General features: G+C 40.5%; 1 protein-coding gene across 1 annotated transcript in view; it reads right to left on the reverse strand.

Annotated features, from left to right (window-relative positions):
• Window positions 1–16: 16 nt before the first annotated feature.
• LOC102291616 (ephrin type-B receptor 1) overlaps window positions 17–17862 on the reverse strand; it is a 144480-nt gene continuing 126634 nt past the window's right edge. The window contains exons 16-20 of the mRNA XM_042220673.1: window positions 17397–17544; window positions 14230–14379; window positions 6900–7096; window positions 6632–6790; window positions 17–3286 (exon numbers count right to left, since the gene is read on the reverse strand). Of these exons, the coding sequence (XP_042076607.1) occupies window positions 3175–3286; window positions 6632–6790; window positions 6900–7096; window positions 14230–14379; window positions 17397–17544 (766 nt within the window). The 3' untranslated portion in view covers window positions 17–3174. The remainder of the gene's footprint in view (window positions 3287–6631; window positions 6791–6899; window positions 7097–14229; window positions 14380–17396; window positions 17545–17862) is intronic.

Raw genomic sequence — 17862 nt, forward strand, 5'->3', positions numbered from 1 at the left:
TGTGTGTGTGTGTGTGTGTGTGTGTGTGTGTGTGTGTGTGTGTGTGTGTGTGTGTGTGTGTGTGTGTGTAGAAATAGCAAAAAATGTCAATGATGGACTGTTTCTTTCGAAATAAAAACTTTTCTATAGGAGAGAAAATGAGAAAAATCTAAAACTTAACACAATTTAGCCTCAAGCTAGAATTCAGCATACATTACAGACAGCATAGCTACATATCTGGCTCCTGACTTGTTTACATGCTCTCCTTTCTTTTTTATTATTATGATTTGTTTGTAGGCAACAGATTCAGGGTGGATTAGCTTTTAACTCAGAAACCTGCTTTCACAAACTCCATCTTTAACACTCAAATCATCCTCTTGAGGTTTCTCCAGGTATCCCCTCTGTGGCGAACACTTGTGCTTGAACCAAGACACGCAACGGTATAAACACAAGACGTGTCATAGATCACTTATGCCTTCATTGGGGTTTGGTTTGGTTTTTTCACAAACACTGACACAGCAACATGTGAAATGGTTCCCAAAACTAACATTTACACTGCTGAGAAGAAAGAAAAACATGAATCGGAAGAACAGACACACTCGACTACAGATGTTGCATAACGCAGCAAGATGCCTGTCTGTGTTGATAGTTTTCATTTCCTCTGCATGAATTTTGTTTCTTTTTCGTCTATTCTTTTCTTAGGTGGCATTCAATATGAGCTTTTAGGGCGCACTAGTTGTCTCGCTCTTTATTAAACCCCGGAGCCAGGGCTGAAACTGTTTTCTTTTTTTTCCACAGGCATCTATTCACAACGAATTATGCCTCTGAACTACTGACACGCTCCCAGTTGATCTCAATACTTCCTGATAAAATGCTCAATAAGCTGCTGTTGCCAGGCAACAAATGCAATTGCGGGCCGCGCCGTTGGAGTGGAGTTTCGGGGAAACAAGTGCAAACTGAAATGTTTGGAGGTTTTGTTTTTTCTTCTTCTTGGGTTTAAAAAAAAAGAAAAGAAAAGCCACAGACCCCTTCAATGTCACAGTGTTCATAAATAAAAAGACTTTGGGGCATCCCAGCAGTGGCGAGCGGTGGTGCGAGACAAACACAAACACAGCATTTATTTATTTATTTTTTTTTGTAGGAGCCATGCAGCAGTGAAAGCGTGTTAAAAGCAAACAACTGTCACTTCTGTCATCATGAGCCCGAGCTCGCAGCGGATGACAAATAAAATCATAACATCCAATCAGAGGTGCTGATGGGTAATCCGTGCACGCGTGTGACCAGAGGGGTTTTGTTGGGCGGGGTGGTGGTGGTTGGAGGCAGAGCGAGCCTGCTGTTGTTTCACAGCTGGTAATCCGCTCAGCGCTGAGATAAAAGAGATCTCCCAGTGCTTCTCCACCAGTGTGCCCTGTAGTGAGATCAGGCCTTCTTTATATCATATTTTGTTAGGACGAGCTTCAGTATTTAGAAAAAAAAAAGATAAATAAGTCACCAGTTTTGCCTCTTCACTGAAAGCATGTGGTATTTCACTGTATCTCTTCTTGTTTGATCTCTTTATCTCTTCTCTGACACTGAAAAGGTTGCCGTCTGCAGATGAGGAACACGGATAGGTCATTTCCTGTCATTTCATCTGCAAACTGACGCGGCGGTATTAATCGGAGATGTCAATCGGGAAATGAGACTGTCAAAACAGGCTCTGACGGCAACGTGTCCGGCAGCCGGCAAATAAGAAAAATGAATGAAAACAAAGAGTCCTGCATGGCTGCCTGCTGCTGAGCGATGAATGCCACCTGGATGGCGGCCATGACAAAGTTTAGACGGGAAGATCTGTTTCCACGCGTGGACAGAACATGAGCGTTGGATTTCTGGTTGGTTTTGCGCTTGGCTGGCAGGCGGCTTTAGGATTTGCAGCCAAATCACAAGAACACTGGATACCTTTGGTGTCTTTTAAAGATTCTCTGGACACCGCGGCGCTTTCACAACAGGTGCAATCTCTATAACTGGTAATGACACAGTACCCACAGTCTTAAGCTGCTTTATTCTTCTGCGCCACCAAGCATGCATGCGCTTTGATTCCTGGCTCAGAAAAGAGAGACATACCACTATGGTTTGAATATTTCTAATTGGCTTTACTCAGTGGGCATTTGTGCTGATTGTGAAACATCATCCATTATGAGTTCTCTGTGAATTAAGTACTTTAAGTAGGCCAGGCCCTGGTAGCACTTTCACTGAAAGAGTTTATCTTTTCATGGCTGCATGAAAAGTACAAAAAAAAAGAAGGAGAAGAAAAAAACCAGAACACTGAAATCTATTTTCTTTCTTTTTTTGTTTGCAGTCCACAGCACTTCAGAATTTGCTCCAGTGATGATTCAGGCGGGGAAGAGAATCGTTGAGAAGTCACAAATACTCCAGCGACACTGAACTGTCTGTTGCTGTTAGCGAACGCAAACGCTAATGAGCAAATAGGAAAGAAATATCCCGTATCACAAATATGTACAAACTCTTCAATATGAAGATAGCTTTTTTTTTATTAAAAAAGGTCCCCTTTAAACGGTTGGCTCTTGTCAGGATTCAGATGGTAGCAATTTTTCAGGAACACACTGAAGTAGTCTCTGGATTTAACAAGCCTGCTCGCGCGTCTCGTCTCTTAAAACCCTTTTTGTCAGTCTTTTGGTCCGGTTTGTGCCCCTTCATATAAACGTCTGCTCAGCCACTTTTTTCTTCAAAGCAGAGTGTTTTATGTCCTCATGAAAAAACAAAAAAAACAAAACAATCTTCCTTTAATTCAAGATGGTTTAAATGGTCTGTAGATTTCAGTGATAGCATTCACAGTTACGCTGGCATGTGGAAAAAGGGGGGTAATGATTTTAGAGCCTCATGCTCAGTAAGTTTTCCTTTTTTCCCCACTTATTTTTGTTTTTACTCTTTGTGAGAATAATGCATCTACACTGAATTTCTCCCAGGAGCCATTTTCGTTTTCGAAGCTAAATGGCATAAAAGAAGTCCATCCTGTTACTGGTGGACGGATCTGTCCATGCAGACACACAAATGGCTAACGATGATTTTTTTGAAAGCGCGTGAAGTGATTGAGATCTCCAAAAGCAGCAAACTTAATTGTATGAGCTTAAAAACGGAAGTATAGGACAGCCTGCTCGCTCACAGACTGCACCCAGGTCAAGTGTTTCCCCCGTGTGGCTACACGGATTCGGTGGGAGACTGATCATCGGCTTGGTGCCTCATTAGCTGCACGCTGGTCAGGATCTTCTTCTGGTGTCCGGCTAGAGACACTCCGATCCTCTGCAGATCTCTGGGAAGACAGAGATACGGATATGAGGTTTGTCTTCATAACAACAATCAAATATAAATTGAACACTCCATGTAGTACACCATTTACAAAATCAGTGTTGTGTGTGAATGTGTGTGTGAATGGGTGGATGACTGGATGTGTAAAGCGCTTTGGGGTCCGGACTAGTAAAGCGCTATACAAATACAGGCCATTTACCATTTTACCATCCTAGGCCCTCTGCTACACCTGACCCATCTCCTGCTTCCTGTGTTTACTGTCACTACCCAAAAAAGGCACAAAAAAATCAATTTTTATATGGTTATCATTGGAACTGCTAGGATTGTAAACCAGGAAATCAACACTACAGTAAACATGAGCAGCGCTTTAACTGGCCAAGAAAAGGTGCCAGTGCTCACAACAGCTTGAACATGTAGTAGAGTCTGTTTGTAACTGCTACAGATTAGTAGCTTGTGTTTAACTAACAGGGAAGATACAGGAGAGGCCATCACTGAGTTATAAAGTGGGTGTGACTAAGGTGTAGGGGCACCCATCCTTGTAGGCACGATTGTCATCCCATATGGAAAAGATATATATAAATCTTCTAAAGTTTGTATCTGTTTGTATTTGGCTTCAATAAACTGCTAGCATCAACTAAGCTAGCTCTAGCTCAGTTAATGCTAATGGCTCACCACAACTATCAACTTCGGCTACACTTTGATATTGAAATGGAACTCGCTCTCTCGGGATTTGGAAAGCGATTTGAATGGCTGGAGGATCTGAATAAATGTGACTGGACTGGAAAAACTTTTTTTTCAGGATTTCAGCATGAACACCACAAAAAAAGCAAAGCAATGAATTCACAATTCAGTTCTGTAACGCATGACGTCACCCCATTGAAAGTGAATGACAGGCCAGAGTGTCGAAGCCTAAACCGCAATACACAAATCCTGCCTCAGTGCAGTGCCGAGTTGTTTCGATGAGCAGCTCTTATATTTTTGCTAAAAGTGGTTGTCAGTCAGGAGTTGTTGCTGCCTGCTCCAGTCTGTGCGTGGGTGCAGGGGCACACATACACAAACACGGGCATGTTTGTGGGTTAACTTTGAAAGGACATTTATTGACATTAATGCATTCTCATGTCTCTTGCTTCTAAGTTTAACTACCGCAACTGAGTGCCACACTATTATCCGAACTGTAACCTAAACCGGCTTTAACCTTAAAACTAAAACCTGTAACCTAAAAAAAAAATTAACAAACTTTGAAGAGGTGCTGATCCGAGCCAAACTGGTTTTCACAAAGATGAGTGGAGAAGTCCAAACTATATTTTTGACTAAATTCTTATGTAAGGATGGCTTTGGTTTTCTGTAACAAATAACAGATTGTGGGTTGCATAAAGCTGCAACCCACAATCTGCCCGTTCTGTGCAGCCACAGTTTGAACTGGCACAATCACACACAACATTCAGTGAGTGTATCCTTAGAGCTGTCCTCCTTTCAGTACAGTAGCTTTGTGATTGCTTGCATGTTTGGCGATATCTGTAAGTGTTAGCTGTTAAGAAAAAACAGCCCTAGTTTAGACACACTCTGAATGTTTACTGCATTAGCATATACTGTGTAATAACTTCCTTTCTTAATTCGATAAATAGGTACACCATCCATTGCAGAAAGATTTATTTAGACTGAAAATTTGAGGCATCTTGAAGCCCTTCTAGTTACTGTTCGCCTAAGCCTCATCAGAAATGGTCTCAGTGGAAAGGTGGCTGTCAAGACGCTGTGCTTTAGGGACCGAAACAGGGAAAAAAGGCTAAATCATACAAAACTACACAAGAACTAGAACTAGATTGAAAATCAGTGACAACAGGTCTTATGGAGTGATGAATACAGACTTGAAATTTCTTGTTCAAATCATCACTAACATGTTCAGAGGAGGTCAGAAGGTAACTACAGCAGTGAGTGTCTAACACCATCTGCAGAGCAAAGTGTCCTAATTTGGGGGTTTGTGGATCCTGTCTAAACTGATGGAAATCAGATTTTTGGTCCACCATGCAATACCATCTGGAAAGTGCCTGACTGGCAACAGCTTCATTTTTCAGCATGACAGTGATCCCAAACACACTGCCAATGCAGTAAAATCATACTTGGACAGACAAAAATACACAATGGAACACTATCAGTCATGGATTGACCTCCGCAGAGCCCAGATGAAGCAGCGTGGGATTATCGTGACAGAAAACAGAACAAAAGGCAGCCAACATGCAAAGAAGAGCTGTGAATGACCTTTGAGAGGCCTGGAGAACTATTGCTGAAGACTACTTAAAGAAAGCACAAGAAAGCTTACCTAAGAAAGTTGAGGCTGTTTTGAAGAATAAACGTGGTCATTCCAAATACTGATGTTTATGAAGAAAGTCAATATTTATAACTGTGTATTGGGCTTATATGCTATAATTTCTACTCATGTTTCAAAAACTGCTGCAGCTACTCTCCATTTTACCAGCAAAATATAAAGAAATGATGGGCGGTCAAAGACATTTGCACTGTACTGTACATTACTACATATTAGCTATGTAATAGCAACATAGCATGGGCAGAAATTTGAAATCAGTACTATTTTAGAGACTGAATACCTAATTAAAAACTCCTAAAAAGTGACTTCAGGTAGGTATTCCCTCCATTTTTCTCATATTAGTGATTCATTTTGCATGAAAAGTATTTTAAAGTTCACTCAGTATTCTAACTCTGCCTTTATTACACCGTAACTGTGTTAAAATACACTTAATTAATCCCGTTGGTGAAATTTACCCTCTGCTTTTGACCTATTTTAGCTATTTTAGGAGTGGTAGACAGCCACAGTGTAACCAATGGGGACCAGCTCCAGGTCTGGCGCTTTGGTCAAAGGTGAGGGCGGCAACCACGGGTGGACTATTCACAGATAGAAAATTAAGGACAGGCCCAACAGCTGTCTAAATGAATTAAAGAGACACCTCTCACACATATATGCAATCTTTGCAGGGTAATTCAGACAGGATAAAAGTCATCAAGCCATTTCTTCTAATGACAAAACTGAAGGTACATTCATTGATTAAACCCTGCTAAACTGTGCAAATTTCTTTCATGGACACATTGCTTTTTATTTGTCTGTAATATAATGGCACTTGGAGCATTTTATACCATGAGGCATAGAAAAAATAAGGATGGCAGTAAGCAAGCCAGATACAGAGAGACAGACAAGTGTTCACACAGTCAGCCAACCAGCTGCCCCACCAGTCTTCCAACAAAAAAGATGCCGACTTGGCAGGATCAGCTAAGTGTGAGACTCAGGCAAAGAGAAGCAGACAGACAAAAATAGAGGCAATTTAATGGCTAAACCTACTCAGCTGTGATTTGCGTGACGAGCGGCAAAGAGGTGAAGCCCGAGCCCAGAAAGGAGTCTCTGTACTGGGTCATCTTCAATGCAGCCAGCCAGTCTTCTACTGAGCTCACCCTGCTTAGGTCTGGAGCTCCACGGTCTAACAAGGGATGATGGGGAGGACTGCAGAGAGTAGATACAAGAGAACGTGGAGTTTAAAACAGAGGGAAACAGAGGGATAAGATAGGGAGAGTGTGTTTGTGTATGTAAATGAGTTTGTATCTCTGCTCACCCAGGGACCATGTTGTTGGTGCCGGCTTTGAGAGATGCAGGGTTGCGTATCATTTTGTCCAACATGCTGACAATATCGGGGAACTTTGGCCGGGCGTTTCTGTCTTTCTGCCAGCAGTCCAGCATCAGTTGGTGCAGCACTACTGGACAGTCCATGGGAGCTGGAAGTCTGAAGTCCTGCTCTATGGCATTTATCACCTAGGGCACAGCAGAAGAGTCACACAGGAAAAGGAGAAGACCCAAATGACCACAAAAGGTTATAGAAGAAAACTGCAGCATGATGTATATTTAAGGCTCACTGGGGAAAGCTTATATAATCAGTATCTTTATAATAAAGCTTTGGCAAGGTTTAATGAGAAAGATGTAGCTTATTAAATCCGTGCTATTCCTGGTATTCTATTTTCCCCCTTCTAATTTGTACTTCCTTTAGACCTACTATTGTACAGCTTTCCTTCTCTCCGTCATTAACTTATGGTACTTTTGTGTTCAGGAAGTTTTCAAAACCAATCACATCACAAGGGTCATGCTCCAAAGAGTCCAGCTCTATCTCCCACCTGTTTGGGTTTTGACTAGTTCAACTGCCAAATTTTATTTTATAAACAATGTACATTCAATTCAATTTTATTCATATAGCGCCAAATCACAACAGCAGTCACCTCAGTGTGATTTATATTGTAAGGTAAAGATCCTACACTAATACAGAGAAAACCACAACAATCAGATGACACCCCATGAGCAAGCAATTGATGAGAGTGGGAAGGGAAAAGGAAGAAATCTCCAGCAGAACCAGGCTCAGGGGGTGACAGGAGGAAGACGGGACAAAAGACATACAGTGCAAAAGAAACAGAGTGAAGAAGAAACACTCAGTGCCCCCAATAGCAAACCAGGCTAACCGATCCAGCCCTGACTATAGGCTTTATCAAAAAGGAAAGTTTTAATCCTTATATTAAAAGTAGAGACGTGTCTGTCTCCCGAATCCAAACTGGGAGCTGCCTTCACAGAAGCCTGAAAGCTGAAGGCTCTGCCTCCCATTCTACTTTTAAAAAAGTAGAATGGGAGGCAGAAGCCAGCACCCTAAGAGCAAAGTTCTCTATTGGGGTGATATGGTAGCAGTCATCTCTAAATGATCTCTAGACTTTTAAACTTGAAGAAATTGATTAGATAATGATATAATAATAGATAATGATATAGCTCTATAGACCATTTGGGCATCTTAATTTGCTACTTTAGTTTTATAATTGCAATTTATAACAGTCACTGGCAATACAGACAGTAAAAAACATGCATGTAGTTTCTTGGTCAACAAAAAGAAAACAACATGGAAGTAGCATAAACCTGCATTCTATCTAAAGGCCACCAGATGGCGATAGTTGTGGTTGCAAAAACTCTTCCGGTCCTCCAGAAATTTGGAAAAAGGGCTTTTTGCCTTGACCTCTGTAAAAACTTTTCCCGCAGAATTTATGGTCTCAGCCACTTTTGGGATTTGGGTCATACTGAAAATATTGAATCTGTGTTTTTAATGTCGGTTATACTATATTTCAAATGGCTGATTATCTATGGCATGAAACCTGAATGTTCATTGGCTAATGACTTGTCAGTCACAAGCCAGTTTCACAGTCAGACCAGACACTCTTTGTCACCAACCAAGATCTAATCATTGGTGCTTGATGAAACATAAAAGACGGAATTCAGACACCAATGAGTGATGTCATGTTAGCTACGTCCATGATGATCGCCATGGCTGATATCAGCCGATATGGTGATATTTGACTGACATATAAGCACATATCTAGTATCTAAAGTGCCCAGTTGTAGGCCAAGGGATTTAACAATATATAAAAGAGTTAGCCAATTAGCCCAAATCAAAGCCTAAAATCTTGATATATAGTATTGCACTGTATTTAGTCGCTTTTGATATACATTTGACAAAAGTAGGTTTTCATAAATATGAAGGTTTGTGATGTGCGACATATTAAAGGGCTAAAAAGATCATCCCCCTGAGTCGATCTCTCTCGCTGCTGTTTGTCACTTGCTTCAGGCAGACCGCCATACGGCAAAGAGTGGAACGTCTTCTGTGTTATGGCTCCTTTGTGATTTCAGTCGATAAAAACAGGCATATTTTTATAGAACGATCTTACCTCGTTCAGCTTTATTTAAAACCACATAAAAATGAAAACTCGGATTAGTTAAGAGGATCCAATTTCCGTTTAAGAACTTCATCCTGACACAGCGTGCAGTCGCACAGTATATCCAGATATTCATCTCTAAGCAGCAGTAACTTCTGCTGCAGTCTCAGATGTCAAGGCAGGTAGTTTTACACAGAGGAGCTTTTGATTTCATCACGCCAGTGCAGGTACTGAGAATGATAAAGCTCTTTCAAAGTTTTGATTTTTTTTCTCCCTGTGAAAACTTTTAGGCAGGAATTTTGTAAAGCAAAGAGGTTGTGCTAGATGTGTCAGGATACCTTTGAGTGCAGAATGTAATTATCCAGAACATCATGGAATTTAAAACTACCTGCCTCGCCACTCTAAAAATAATCAAAGAAAGGAAATATCACGTTTAGTAACCATTATCTGAAATTATTCGGCCCCCTGTGTCAGATTTGTGAAATTATTATTTTTTATTTCTCCCCAGCTGTAATTACAATCGTTGTAATGTTTAAAACTCCCATTGTGGTGTGCCCCAAAGGTTTAAAAAGTGCCTTCTATCATCTTTTATACATGTTCTGTCTAGCAGATTCAGACATCCAATTACTATCATCTTTCTTGTCATCTTTCACACTCTTTAGACACATACAATCAGTCTCTTTTTCTGCCTTATAAATTAAAGGTGGATTAATATATACTCAAGAGACATAAAAAGAGAATAAATGGCAGAACTGTACTGATGACACATCTGAGGTAAAACTTGATTTGGCCTAGTGAAGACTTGTCAGAGCTTTTCTGTTTATTTCTAACAAAGGAAAATGCAGAAATTGAATTAAAACTTAAGTATCAATACAACAATACTGAGGAAACTCAATGTTATTCTCGTGCTTTATGAAAACTACATTTCTTTACATTAGCTGCCGAATGTAAATGAAAATAGACAAATCCAAGTTAGACAACACTAGAGCATTTCTTCAAACGTATTGGGTCCTAGAAACTGCAGCTGCACACTGAAAAAAAGTTGCTAGGTTTGCAAGGTCATGTACTGGACCTGTTATATATCTTGTCCACAAAATTTTCTAATATCTACATGTCAACATGCACTGCTGGTGGATACTAGCTGAGTTTGCCGAAGTGATCAGATGCTTCATTATATACTCCCCCATGTCTGCTAAGCTGTCTTCTTGTCTTTGATGGGCAAGGCTGAAACAACAAAACACAGCCCGTGAAAGCATGAAAGAAGAGAATCCCTTTGCTGTTCTCTAGTCTCAGAGATAGGCAAAGGTCATGCACAAGGATCGACTTCAGATTCTGTCCGTAGCCAAAGGCAATCAACAACTGCTGCACACGAATTTCCTTAAGGGCTGGTAGAACGCTGACGGCTCTTAGAAGAATATCTGACCCTGACGTGCTGAAAGATTTTTGTGTCTGCCTTGTCCTGACTGCGAGGAGCTATCTCATGTAGGCTTGTGGTGAGGGTGCTTAGAGCATCTTTTTCTTTGGTCACAGTGACCAAAGAAACGTCCCAACATTTTGGAGTTGTCTGCGCAATTGTGTCAGAAAGGAGGAGTTCGGTTTTCCTTGAGCTTGGTCTAAAATTTGCCCTAGCCGGTCACCTTTCATGTGATTCCACATTCTTGGTCTGGCCTCAATCTTCAAACTCAATGCCAGGTAGGTATCAAAGACGCTGCATGTTCCCTTGGCTATAGAGGAATATTCTTCTATCATGGGAAGATAGAAGAAGATACACACTTAAGAGCTACCTGGTTGCAAACTTTATACCAGTGAGGAACTGTCAGTGATGGTTACTACCTATGGCTGGTTGTCAGAGAATGCAAACATCACCCGAGAAAGGCAGTGCTGGGATTTCTGACAGCTGTGCTCCTTCTGCCATCACTCAGTGCTCCAGGGAGCGGGTGGTTCTTCTGACATAATTTCCGATTTTTACAAACTACTTTTACTACTAAACTATCTCTATACCTCTATACCTCTGCCATCTCGACCACCACATCCCCACCCAGTGTACTGGCAACAGATTATTCAGAAAAAATGGTTGTCCAAATTCAAAAACTAAGACCCTTTGTCTACAAATCACTGCCTCAACAGTTATTTCAACTCACTGTTTATTGGTTCACAATCCCTGGTGTGTACCCACCCTTCCCCATCAATTGACCTCCACATCCACCGGCACACCTGCTCCTGTTTTTCTGCCCTGTAACCACAGTACTGCCAGATTTTCTGTTTTGCATTCCTGCCAGAGTGGTCCAGCTTTTTGTCATGTTATCCTGCCTACCTACATTTATGTATGACCTCTGCCTGTATCTGGACTTACTCCTGCCAGCTTTCGCCCCCTCGAACTCCTCTGCCTCTCCTTGCTTTGATCATTGACCTACTAAACTTTGTTTTCGCTCCACCTTTTGTCTGGCTGTGATTTGCACGTCTGTGACCAAACTTCTAAACTTCTACCTCTACAGTAGTGTGAGAATGAAATAATACTTTAGTGTGTGTGTGTTTTTCTTCTTTTTGTCACAATTCCCTGTAAATGTAAAGTAACAAGTCTGTCTCAGTGTAGTTGGAAGTCTAGCTCGCGGTAAGCTGAGGTAATGCGGTGCTTCTCCTACTGTAAATGCAGCATGGGGGATTTGTCTGTTCGCTGAGTGAACTCTACTTGACCCCGGCACACTTCTCGGGCTTTGTGCTGCATAAATTCACTTTAAGCACCACTGTCAATCAAAATAGCAGCGAATGTAGTGAAACATCACAGGTCTCTTTCATGATTAATTCATGTTGAACACAGCACCTGCAGTGGCTCCGCTGACAATTTCCCCGCTCCGTTTTCTTTGAAATTGCATGTGTGTGTAAGTGTGTGTGTGTGTGCATGCCTTTACACATGTATGATTGCATGTGTGTGTGTGGATTAGCAGGGTGTGTGTCATATGTGTGAGTTTAGGGTGTGAGATTCATGCATAGTTAATGCTCCGGCAGACCTTCGTTAGTGGTAACACACACTTTCCCCATCATTATACGCAGTCTCTGCCATTATAAATCTGTCTCTATCATTATACTGACTGTGTCATTACTGCTGCATAGGCTGCTTCTGTTGCTTGCGAGCAAGCATGGGGGAGAAGACTGGGGGAGCTGCAAGGGGAGAAAAATGTGAATGTGTGAAAGAAGGGGAAAGAGGTGTTTAAGGTGATATAGAAGCTACATGGGGAAAATGGTGCTCCACAGAGAAAAATAAAGAAATGAATTAGTTTTATGATTTAAATAAAGACTTATGTCTCAGTCTTATAGTTAGGATGGGGATCTTGCCACTGATTAACTTCTCGGCAGTTCATCCTACAAAGAAAACTTTATATATAGAGTTAACAAGGTCTAAAGCCAGGTAAATGCTGCTGGAGCGGGGCTGTGGTTTCCTGAAATAGAGTTAAGAAGGTGCTGATTGAAGATATTTACCCGGGGTAATAAACACACTAGAAGCTGCTTGGCAGATTTTCTGCGGCAATAAAATGTATTTTAAAGTTTTGACTCGAGCGAAACTGGAAGCTTGTAAAATCCCCAGCCTCCTTTGTGTCAAAGTCATTAGATATATCATTTGAGAAAGCTAGAATTTGGATTTAAAGCTTCAGTGATTTGAAGTGGGTTTTAGTGCTGTAACTATAATCTGCGCATCATGTTTCTTCTCAGAACAGAAACTTAAAAATAAAAACGTCAGCAGTCCAGTGTTGTGGAACCTTCATTTTCATGGACTGCACTGCATCCCCTTTAGGGTTTTACAGTTAAATTGAATTCTCGTGCTGCACAATAATGTTTAATATTTAGTATTTACTGTTACATTCCCATAGATCATCATGATGTTGTTTATTATGTTGCTCTTTTTTTTCTTCTGCTTGTTCTCTCTTTTTTCTTTCTCAACAGGTGATCCAGGTGATTGATATATTTGTTTTTTGTCTGCTTTTTTTTGTTGTTTTTTGTTTGTTTTGCTCTTTATCCCCGTCCCTCTTCTCCGCTGTTTTTCTTTCCCTTTCTTTCTCCCCTTTCTTTTCCCCAGTCAAGTCTGTCCCGTATTTAACAAGTGAAAATAAAATAAACAATAAAAGGTGAATCAAATAGACCATTACGGCAAGGCTGGGATGGTCCATTTGGTAAAGTAAATCCGTTGGGCATCTTTCTTCGCCTTTAGACAATAATTCTGATGGCAAAAGAGCCAAACGGGACAGGCAAGAAAATAAATAAATACAAATAAAAATAATAATAAATTGAATTCTCACCCTAAAGAAAGTACACGTGTTTCTGGCACCACTTTATAATAACCATTAAATATATAACAGGACTCCTTTACGGTTTAAAAAAGCAACAATAAAATGAGGTGAAATGATATTTCCTAATTGGCTAACTGGTCTGTTATCTGAATGGTTACTGTAAAGGTATAAATGGTTAACAAATACTGAATCCAGAGTCATTATTTTGACAGCTGTGATGACGGTAAAACAGATTTTAAAACAGATTCAAATAAGACGACGGGTTGGGTGGTAGTGAAAGGTGTTTGTGTCCTGCATCACTTATGGTTGTCATTGCAGTTTGCTTTATGCACAACTACTCACAAGCTCCACTATTATGCTATGGTGTGAATATAACTGTTATCTCAGCTATTAACTAAAGTTCAACTATACATTTAATATGTACTCACCATAGTTATGATAAAGTGTTACCATTTTTAACACAAAACCAGTAAATGTGAACTGACTATGGCAGGATGAATGATTTCAGAACACTTAATAAACATCAGTGTGATATGACGAGACACAAGGAGAGCGCAAGGTAAAGAAATGCCGCGGCAAATTGCTCACACTGTGAAGGTAATTGGAATAAAGCTGTCACTACCATGAAATATTCCCAGAAGAAAATCCCAGGAAAGAAAGAAAAATCCTTTGCCTTTTGGTCTGATTTTCATGGAACAAACATTTCTGTGACACTTAAATTGATGTCCTCATTTTCCATGTGTGTTTCCTAGACATGCAGACGCCCTGCTGTGACGGAGGAAACAAACAAGCACTTCCCCCGAACGCCACACACACGTGCTGGAGCAGACGTACACGATATTTTACAGCCGCAGACATCAGTGAGAACTCAAACTACGAGTCTCTTTCTCGCCCTCTCTCAGGCAAGCAGGTGGTGACTTACATCTTGGTTGCTCATGTCCCAGTAAGGTCTCTCCCCATATGACATCACCTCCCAGGTGACGATCCCGTAACTCCAGACATCTGAAGCTGACGTGAATTTCCTGTAGGCGATCGCCTCTGGTGCCGTCCACCTCACGGGGATTTTACCTCCCTGAGAGAAAAAAAAAAAAGGGGGGGGGGGGAAGAAAAGAAGGAAATAAATAACTAAGGGCAGTAGGGAAGGAAAAAAGGATTTGTAGCTTTATACCTGATAGTTCTGCTTACGTATTCGTCACGTAGTTCTTAGCTGAAGTCTCTTATCAGACACGGTGTTGAAAACTGTGCATTATGCACACGTGTGTTTAAAAAAAAGAAAGAAAAATGACAAATTTGAGGGGAAATTTAAGGGCAGGCAACATGAATTTTCCTACTTTTTTTTTGTTCTCGAGTGTGGAAGTGTAGACAAAGCAGATGCTTGATAGCATCCACCTGCTTCACGTAGACAAATCCACATCTGCCTGCTGTTGTCTTTTCTAATGAAGACAAAGTAGTGCGTAAACAAAAACTTCTTCCTTCTGACTGCTGAGTGAAATCCAGGATAAAAGGATGCATTACCATATGCTGGTTTGGCTGCTGTATCAAATTTAATATATTAAAGGAAATGCTTAAGACAAACATTTCTTTTTAATAGACTCCTTTTTAAGTCAGGCAAGCGACACGAGTTTAAGGCAGTGTGTATTTAATCCATCAGGCAAAAACTTTTCTTGTTTTGTGCTCTGGGTTTTGTTTGCATTTTGAATATTGGTTTGGATTTATTTCTTTGCGTGTTTCAGTTTAATCTAGTTTTCCTGTTGTTTCTTGTCAAATCTGTGTTATCCTAGTAAGGAGGTTACACCGTGTTTCACGACAGATAGATGCAAGCAAACACAAGTGAGCCCACTGAGTCGCGTTGTTTTTGTTTAAGGAGATTCAAAACTACTCCCAGGCTGTACCCTTCCCTTGGAAAGGCTAAAACAGAATTTTTATTTGGAAAAATAATGTGAATAGTTTTTGATGTATCAAAATGAATCTGTTCCCTGATTAACAAGACCTTGGAAAGCAATGAAATAAAAACAAAACTTACATATTTTTGATTCACAGGAGCTAAAGTTTAAGTCAGTGACATCACTGATGAAGATTTAAAACTAATTTAGACTTCTGTGGTGAATCTTGGTCCAGTCAACGATGCAACCAATGTAGTCTCCTACAACCAAAGTGCTAGTGTTCATGTCCTTGTCCCATGGCCCACTCTTGACTTGTGAGTCAGGTTGTGAGGTTGAGGCTCTGATTATTAGTTTTCTCACTAATAAACTCAAAAAGTGCAGAAAAAACGTAGTTGGATGCACAGGATGAATCAACGGTACTGAACAGGCCAATCACAATAGTCCTTACATTTATGTGTAAGTACATTACACGTCTGTGGAGGGTTTTGCAGTTACAACATACCTGCATTGTAGATTTAACACAAAAGCATAAATCCGTTTTTAGACCTCAGAGGGTTAAATTATGAAATATATTTGTTTCCCAATAGGATAGCCTGAATCTTTATTCTTCCCATGGAGTACGGTACTCTGATTTTTCATTGCGAGTTCAAAATATCGCTTACATTTATGATCTCTTAAGCTTATAATTGAATTTTTATCTGCCTCAGGGTTAACATGCTGCGTGAACAATATGAACGGCCAGGTCTATGCCTATAGGTCTATAGGATAATGGCCAATGCAGGACTGGCGGGATATAAAAAAAAAAAAGACTCAGTGAACGTTTTTGTGTGCAAAGGCATCTAAACTGTAACATGAACATCATGAGTGGCTCAACATAGTTTTTATTAGTGAGCAAGCTACTTGGCAGCTTGTGAGTACAGTCACAACCACAGGGACGAGTGAGAAGCGGCAGAAACAAATAACACAAATTGTTACCTTCAAGCAGTGTGTGACAACATGTTTAATGTAATCAGTCAAGCACATTTTAATTTAAAGTATTAACATTCAGCTCAAAGCACAGATGAGCTGAGGTACGGCAGCGGGCCCGTGAAGTCCGGCTTAGATTGATAAAAAAATCGGTGTGACAAACCGGCGATCTGACAAGCTGAGTCTTTCTAAAATGTCCAACTCACCACCCGCAGGACAAACTTCAATCCGGCCTTTATCAGTTTAGTCTTAATTAAGATTCCAGACTGGCTGCACCACACAGATAAGTGTGTAGGAAACAACACATATCACAGTCAAATTGCTGAACATATAAAAGTATGTATATATATGGAAAATACATTTCAATCATTTTATATAAAGGCCTCTATAAGGTAGATGAGTAATGACAAAGAAAGTTCTGACTGCCAAATATAATTGGTCGACAGTACTTGGACTACAAATGGACTACAAATTGAAACCACTATGGTTTGGATAGGAAAAATCTTATCCCTTTCCTACATATTCTATATACATTCACTTGCCACTTTGTTAGGTACACCTGTTCAACGGCTCATCAACACAACCTAATGCCTAATCAGCCAATTACACAGCAGCAGTGCAATGCATTTAGGCATTAGAAGACATGGTCAAGTAAAGCTGCATTTAAAGGTGATTTAGGTGACTCTGAACGTGGTAGGCTACAATTCACAAAGGCTTGCCAAAATTGGACAACGCACAAGATTAGAAAAATGGCACCAGGTCTGATGAATCCTAAATTCTGCTGCAACATTCGGATAGTACGGTCAAAATTTGGCGCTAACAACATGATCTGTGCCACGAAGAATGAATGCAGTTGTGAAGGGAAAAGAGGTACTAGGTAGGTGTACCTAATAATGTGTATATTGAGTGTATCAATATACTGAAATCTATTTAAAGAAATGTTTGGTAGTTCTTAATGACAGAACTGAACTGAAAACTTTATTTTAAAATGATTGACCTACTTATAAAATGGTTAAAATTTGCATTTTCACCAATCCAGAGACTTTTCATTTTCTGTGTGTTAAACTGTGGCAGACCAAAGTTCTTAAGTGGTGCATCTTTTTATCTTTTAATAAATGTGAGTAACAGGCCAGAATCCTGGTAAAGAAAAGCTACCACTGCAACAAACATTTTGCCCACCTTTGGTCTGCAGAATGAAGGAATGCAGAAGGAAGCGTTAGTGTGTTTTTAGCTTACGTACCAGCGAGCTGGTGTAGGTGGGGTCGGAGGTGTCCTCCTCCAGATAACGTGATAAGCCGAAGTCAGACACCTTACACACGAGGTTACTGTTAACCAAGATATTTCGAGCTGCCAGGTCCCGGTGAACATAACTCATCTCCGCCAGGTACCTGTAACATCAACAGGAGTTATTGTATGAATTTGTGTTATCTGTAGCCAGCTACCTAGGCTACTATAAAAAGGTAATGGGATTTAGAGTTGTGTGTGTGTGTGTGTGTGTGTTTGCCTGTGAGTGCATGTTATCACTGCCAGCTACCTTCGATAAAACAGGAATAGGATTTAATGTATGTGTATACAGTAACATGTTTTTGTGCTATCACAGCCTGCATTTAACACAGATAGGCTCTAGTGTGCGTGAGTTTGTGTGTGTGTGTGAGCATTTGTCAGTCTGCCAAGCTGAAAAGCTGCAGTTTTACCAGTGGATTCAA

Source organism: Haplochromis burtoni, unplaced genomic scaffold (genome assembly GCF_018398535.1).
Source record: "Haplochromis burtoni strain Fernald_Lab_line unplaced genomic scaffold, NCSU_Asbu1 Contig_53, whole genome shotgun sequence".
NCBI lineage: Eukaryota > Metazoa > Chordata > Actinopteri > Cichliformes > Cichlidae > Haplochromis > Haplochromis burtoni.